Source organism: Triticum urartu, chromosome 2 (genome assembly GCF_003073215.2).
Source record: "Triticum urartu cultivar G1812 chromosome 2, Tu2.1, whole genome shotgun sequence".
Taxonomy (NCBI): domain Eukaryota; kingdom Viridiplantae; phylum Streptophyta; class Magnoliopsida; order Poales; family Poaceae; genus Triticum; species Triticum urartu.
This window is the reverse complement of record NC_053023.1, coordinates 19,457,300-19,464,611: the sequence shown is the minus strand read 5'-3', so window position 1 is coordinate 19,464,611 and position 7,312 is coordinate 19,457,300. Positions and strand designations below refer to the sequence as shown.

At 48.9% G+C, this 7,312-nt stretch overlaps 1 protein-coding gene across 1 annotated transcript; it reads right to left on the bottom strand.

Annotated features, from left to right (window-relative positions):
* Window positions 1-2,848: 2,848 nt before the first annotated feature.
* LOC125540728 (flowering-promoting factor 1-like protein 5) lies at window positions 2,849-3,372 on the bottom strand. Its single transcript, XM_048704306.1, has one exon. The coding sequence runs from the start codon at window positions 3,332-3,334 to the stop codon at window positions 2,993-2,995; it is 342 nt and encodes a 113-aa protein (XP_048560263.1). The 5' UTR covers window positions 3,335-3,372; the 3' UTR covers window positions 2,849-2,992.
* Between the last annotated feature and the right edge of the window lie 3,940 nt (window positions 3,373-7,312).

The following is a 7,312-nucleotide window of genomic DNA, read 5'->3' as shown; positions in this document are numbered from 1 at the left end:
GTTGCGGTGCGATGCCGCGAGGTGAAGATGGTGCGATGATCGACGTCGCGAGGACGTCATCCCCGGCAAGATGGTGACAGGCCGGCGCTGTGACGGCGTCGACGACGTCGGTGCCTGTGGCTATGGTGGCCGGCGTGACGGTGGTGAAGGCTATGGCTGCGGTGACGGGCACATGGTGGACTCCATGCGAGATGGAGGACGGTGGCGCGACATGGAGGTGTTTGGCGGTGTGATGCCGCACGAGCATATGGCTGCGGTGCGATGCCGCTAGATGGAGATGGCGGCGCGAAGCTGCCACAAGAAGACAATGGTGTGACGCCATTGGGAGGTACGGCGGTGCGAAGCCGTCATGAGGATCGGCGTCAAGCTCGTCGACGGCGCTGTCTTGGGTGGTGTGATGCCATCACCAAGATGGGCCGATGCGACGACGTGGTGACCGGCGCCGCGAAGGTGTCGTCCACGTCAAGAGGTCGTCCACGTCCAGAGGTTGCTGCCGCGTGCGGCAAGAGGACATGGTGATGGACGCCGGCGATGCGATGGCGTCGGTCCACGGCAAGGTGCGCGGCACCGCGATGGCGTTGTCAAGTGGCAGCGGGTGATCCGCGTCGAAGATTGTGATGACCGGAGAATCAAGATTAGGTGGGAAATTGTTAGCTTAATCTTGATCACTTGTATCTGCATATTTGCTTTAGTCGTGCATGTAGCATGGATTAGGGAGTTCTTCTCCGGAGAGGTCTCAGCTGAGCGGGCAAAGAAGACGAGATACTAGCTGCCGTGTGATACGGCGAGCATGACGAGATGCCGATGGCAATGTGAAACTGCAGTGCTGCGTGAGGCGGCAAGGTCGTGTGATACAATAAGCACGTGTACGAATGGAGCAAGACCAGACGTATTGGCCTGATTAGTTGGAGGAGCCAAGAGATCTGGTGAGTTAGTTGTATGCAAGTCGTAGTTAGCTGCATAGCCGGGTCTTGTGACCGTTGAGAGATTGGCACAAGTGATCAGTATAGACGTGCATGTAATTAGTGGTTAGGTAGTGCCGTAGTGCATGGAGTTAGTTGAGCTAGTGGCCGGATGATGCGTGAGTGCATGGCTTAGTGGCTGGTTATGGTGACTGGTAGCGCGTGTGTGAGGCCAAGGCCTGCTGTATAAACATGTGTTGCATACTGAGTAATCAAGAGAGGCCGAGAGGGCTGGGAAAAACACAATGTAGTCTCTTGTTCCATCAAGGAGAAGGGCTTCTGGTGCAAAGTAACAGCCGGTCTTCTTCTTGGTTGTGTGCGTGTGTGTTGAGTTCCCCACCATATGTGTGTGTGTGTATGTTCTTGAGAGGAAGTATAAGAGAGATGATACAGATTGAGGGAAGAGAAAGCTGTGTGAGGCAACCGAGAGGAAGAAGAGGCGGGCGACGGAGAGGCGGCGCCAACAGAAGGAGCGCGCGTGTACAGCTCCTATTCTCAAGCTCCCAATAGCAAGCGATGGAGCATCCCTTATAAAGAGGCCTCACTCTTCTTACTGTAGCAGTATGGTACTAAACTGCCCACACTTCCCACCACTTACTGTACACATGCATGGGCCTTAGAGATTAACTAGGGATTATTGTCTTATATGGGCCTAAGCCCATCCATAATCCATCACGTAAATCGGAGGGTTAAGGTAGATCAATTACATAGATCCAATGATAAAGGATGGTTAAGATATTTTGAAGAACGTGGATTAACGTGGAGCTCCGAGGGTAGAGTTGTTCAACCCAGCTCCAGGCCTTAGAGTTGGAGGAGTCCAGAGCTGGAGTGCTACCAAACATTCCCTTAGCACTGCTCCTCTAGAGGCCCTGCTCCTTTTCAGCCATTCTTAGCTGCATGCATCAATATATATGTGGGGCAAATTTTAACATGGTTCCTCTTAACTACTCTTTTTACTTCAGAGGTAAGAGTACATACAAAATTTAAGCTATTAATTTGAGCTCGCCCTTGTAGCAATGTGGTTTATTTGGTGGCAAAGGAGAATCCATACAAAAGGTGAGATAGTTCAGATGCCTCAACAAGCAGCTATGACGATCCGGGTGCTAGCAACAAATTTTTTACGAGCAAACACTCCAAATCAGGCTACTCGCAAGCGGGACAATGTATGGAAGAAGTCTGTGGTGGGAGCTGTTCAAATAAATGTCGATGCTTCTTTTCATGTGGATAGGTTCACGGGATCTTGTGCTGTCATTGCTCGTGACAACCACGGTTAGTTCCTAGGTGCAGCGACTCATCTATTACCGCATGTGGCGAGTATAGAAGTAGCAGAACTAATCGCTACTCGACGTGGGTTAAATCTTGGAGCAAATCTGGGGTGCACGAATTTGGTAGTTGAGTCTGACTGTCTCAATGCACTTGAGGCCATCTCTGATCCAAACACATATATGGGAACAGGCGTACCAATCATAGCCGAGTGCTCCCTCCTGGCACTGGAGTTTGCTAGTATCACTTTTGATCACTGTAGTAGAGATGCCAATTCGGTCACGGATGATTTAGCAAAACATTGTATTAGTTCTGGCAAGTCTGAAGCATGGAAAACTGTCATCCCTGACTTTATTCTTCACCATTATGTAAACGATGTAGCTATCATATGATGAATAAAGTTTGTGATGCTAAAAAAACTAGTTGGTCTGAGTAACTTTTATCTTCTTATCTTCCGTGTGAAAAGAGGAGATAAGTGGGACCAACATGTGGATACTGCCAGCTGGGCACGTAAAGTTACTCGTGGCCATTCATGCAGAGTCAGAAATTTCGAAATTTGTGGTTTTTGGTAAACAAACAAGTACGACCATGCAAGCAAAAGTTAACAAACACATCCGAGATTCAATCAAAATACAAAAAGCTCACATTAGCTAGGAGTAATTCAGAGACAACATACACAGGCACATGCGCGTGCGCTTATTTGCAGAACAGGCTTGCTAGCATGACTGGGGAAAGTGAGTAGTAGGTAAATAATGTATCATGCATGACTAGAGGTCGACGACCTTGAAGTGGTGTCTGTTCTTGACGACGATGTCGTACATGTGGGTGGAGCGGAACCGCGCAAAGTCGCGCGGGAGGGCGATGAGGTCGACCCCGCCGTCGCGACGGTGGAGCTGCACGATGTCTCCGTTTTCGTAGTAGCGCTCCCAACCCAGCGAACCCAGCCGCCGCTCCAGCACCTCCAGCGACCGCATCGGCTCCTTCGCCGGCAGGTACACCAGCGCCTTATTGCGGCCGCCCACGCTCGGGTCCGTAGACGACCCTCCGGCTGCGCTCTGCAGCTCCATCACCCCGTCCTTCCGGAACACCCAAACACCCCCCGCCGCCATTGATGAAGTGTATATCGGTCTTTCTTTGCCCTGCGAGGCTAGAGAGACTGGTACTCCTCTATGGGTATATGTATATGTGCTTCGTGCGCGCTAAAATAGTCGGTGATCCTTTTTGTCGTCCCACTCAACAGTCGGTGCCAATAATATGCATAGGAGGACACTGGGCCTTCACGTGGAGGGAGGGGCGGCAGGTTATCTCTGTCCAGCAGCTGCCAGATTTTGGGTGCAATAATAAGGCAAGTCGGCGATCAATAATAGTGTTTCGTTTGCCGACGGATGTACAGGGTCGCGGTTGAGGACGACACCTCAATTGGTCGCTCCCGGGAACGGCATGATTTCCAATTGGAGCTCGCAGCACGTGGGGTTATGCGGGATGCCAGATCAAGATTGCTGTACGCCAAATCTGTGCCTGCGCGACGTGACTGCCAGCGTGTGGCTGCCACATGTGGCTGCCAGATATATCCAACATCTATGCTGGTTCGTTTGGATCTTCAAGGCGGACAAAAATGTCCGGAGCTGTCCGGCTTGCCATAGATGCGTCCAATGCAGCCAACAAATTTGAAACTTAAAAAAGCTTAAGGCAAATAAAACATTTAAAAATATAAGATTAATAGATAAAACACACCGCTCAAAGTTCACTTACATTAAAACATAATTAAAACAATAGATAAAACTTAGAGAAATACCACAACCTGCAGCCATGGGCGTCGCCGTCCTCGGCCAGGTCGACAGATGCCGGCGCCTCCGCCTGGGGAACGACTGCTGGTACGTCGCCAGCAATGCCGCTTGCTGCGCTGCATTCGAGGTCGCGCTCACCTGCATGGCGCGCTCTGTGGCCTCCTGCTTGCCCGCCACCGCACAACCCTCCCACTCGTAGAGCTGATGCTGCTCCACCTCCATTGCGCCCAGCCAAACGGGCAGGCACGACACGTAGGTTGGCAGCAAGCCGCCCACTTGTAGGTCTCAGGCAAGAGCGCGGGCGCAGGTGTGTGCAGTGGCGGTGCGTAGGCCTGGATGCTGATGAGTGGATTTTATCCATACTTTTTAGAGTATATTTTAGTGCCAAAATATTTCATATCATATCCATCTAGCACTTATACACGTCCCCAATGCATAGTTTTCGGTATTTACTTTTTTTTACCAAGTGTGTTGCATAATTTTTATTTTTATTTAGTCTTTGTTAGTTTACCTTTCTTTTGTGGTCTTTGTAGGTCCGTTGACACGTTCATGCACTTGGGACATCAAAATAATTAAGTTGGAGGTCACACCGGAGAAGTTCCAAGCACCCGATTAAGTCCCTATGGAGTATTTGATATTCTGACATTTATTAAAGTGTCAAAATTTAGGATCCAAGGCCACTGACGCATCGGGTTTTTTGCTAGCAATCTAACGAGCCAAAGAATGTCAAAATCTGAGTTCGTATAAAGAATTGGCGACCAAAACACTAAAGCGCCCGAAACTTCCATAGCGCAAGACGGCGTCTAAGCGCTCGTACTAGACTGTGACAGTTTCTTAAATTGACCATAGCTACTCCGATTTTGCTTTGATTTCATCACCATCTTTTCCTACGGGATTCTTGACAACCAAGCCTTCTATTTGGTGTGGAATTTGGCTTCACTAGAGCCTTTGTATGAGGGGGGGGGGGGCGGGGGGGGGGGGGGCACATCAAGCAACATTGAAGAGGTGGATTGAATTGGTAAAAAGATACTCATCCCTTATATTTTATTCATATCCGGCATCATGCATAGACCGTGGATTCAAAGAGCACCTATGATATCAATATTGATCCCGTAGTAGGAAAATATAATATTCTTAATAAACTCAATACAGGTATGGAGGTCCTACAATTTGTACTTCTTGTGGGTGTCGATGAGGTTCTACATTACATAATGGGAATGAAGATTAGAGATGCTATCCTTGATACAATTTACATTGAGTTGCAACCTATTCATACTTTTTCCCTAGATAATTTATGTGATAATGTGTTAGTTGTCAATGAACAAGAACCCGTTTCATCCGTCTTGCGAGCAGAAAAATTCTTGCAGAGCTCACAGGAAGATAAAGGAAAGGATGCAAAGGATGAAGAGCAAACATCCCCCTATGATGAATGGCTGCAAGAATTGGTAAGAGATCTTGAATTAAATATTTATGAAATTAACTTGCAGCAAAATAATGGGGATCACAAAGAACAACAAAACTATGATGAGCAAGTGTGCTTACAAGAAAAGAAAAGCATTGAGGAAGAAGAAGAGGAGGAAATTCACCCATGCCCGCCTCCCACTTCTAGGTTATTTGTTGTTTCTTTGGTTGTCGGATGGGCTAGGATGTGGAGCCATTAACCTGTACTCTAAAACTCTTCTCCTTTATTAATGAATGAGGGAGGGAGGGCCGATGACCGCGGCGCGTCTTTGGCTCGCTTAAGTTCTTGTAGTCATCGTGAAGTGGTCTATGATTTAGATGTAATTTTTATTATTTCTGTTTTTCGTTACACTGACATGATTGAAGATGCATAGATCGGTAGTTTTTTTAAAAAAAAAATAGGTGTGCGTACTAAAATAGTCGGTGCTTGTTGTCGTCGCCGCATGGAACAGTAAGGGCAATAATGCGAGGACACATATATGAGCCTTCACGTGGACGCAGGGGCTGCAGGCTGGTTTGCCTCTACTGCTGCTGCCAGATTTTGGCACCAATAATAAGGCAAGGCGATGATCAATAATAGTGTTCCGTGTACCGGCGAATGTACAGGGTCGCGGTCCAGGGCAATTTGGCCACTCCGGTCAAGGGCATTATTTCCAATTCAAGCATGCACCACGTGGGGATATGGGCATGCCAAATCGGGATTGCTGTATACCAAATTTGTCCGTGCGCGACGTGACACAGCGACGCCAGATATATCGAGCGAGTGGCTGCCAGCGTGTATGCCCAGTGCACGCATTGGCTGGTCAGCAATGCACATCATACATCAATAATAATATTATGCATATGTCCAGTCCACATCTGGGCTGGTCACCCTGAGGAATATTGTAGTATTATGCATATGTTTTTTCCGCAAAATCATGCATCACTAGTAGAAAACAGGGCTATGGTCCAGGCCGGCTCAGCCCATTAGTCCCGGTTCAATGTAGAACCGGGACCAATATGGGCATTGGTCCCGGTTCGTGAGCCCAGGGGGCCGGCCGGGCCACGTGGGCCATTGGTCCCGATTCGTCTGAACCTTTTGGTCCTGATTGGTGGGACGAACCGGACCAATGGGCCTCGCTCCTGGCCCACCACCATTGGTCCCGGTTGGTGGCTTGAACCGGGACCAAAGGCTCCCCTTTAGTCCCGGTTCATGCCACCAACCGGGACCAATGAGGTGCCTATATATATCCCCTCGCGCAAGAGCAGAGCACAGTGCTTTGTTTTTTCTGGCCGAGGGGGAGAGGGCATTGTGGTGCTCTAGCTCACCTCCTATGCACATGAGGTGTTCGATGGAATGCCCGAGCCACACTACTTAAGCTTTCTCCTCTCGAAGCTCGACCTCCAAACTCCATTTTCCTCGAGATTTGTGCACTTCTATTAATTTGGACACTTAATTATATATAATGCACGCAGATGAACCGGCAATGGATGTACGGTGACAGACACACCCGCGAGTACATTAAGGGCGTGCATGAGTTTCTCGATGCGGCTGAGGCAAACAAGCAGAATGGTTTTATGTGTTGTCCATGCACTGAATGTGGGAATACGAGGTCTTACTCTAACCGGAAAATCCTTCACTCCCACCTGCTTTACAAGGGTTTCATGCCACACTATAATGTTTGGACGAGGCACGGAGAAATAGGGGTTATGATGGAAGACGGCGAAGAAGAAGAGTACGATGACAACTATGTGCCCCCTGAATACGGTGATGCTGCAACGGGGGGAGCTGGTGAAGATCAAGAGGAACCAGACGATGTGCCCAATGATGCTGCCACGGGTGAAGCTGCTGAAGATCAA

Coding starts and splice junctions, on each gene's coding strand:
- LOC125540728 (XM_048704306.1), bottom strand. CDS start 3,334: ATGGCGGCGGGGGGTGTTTGGGTGTTCCGGAAGGACGGGGTGATGGAG.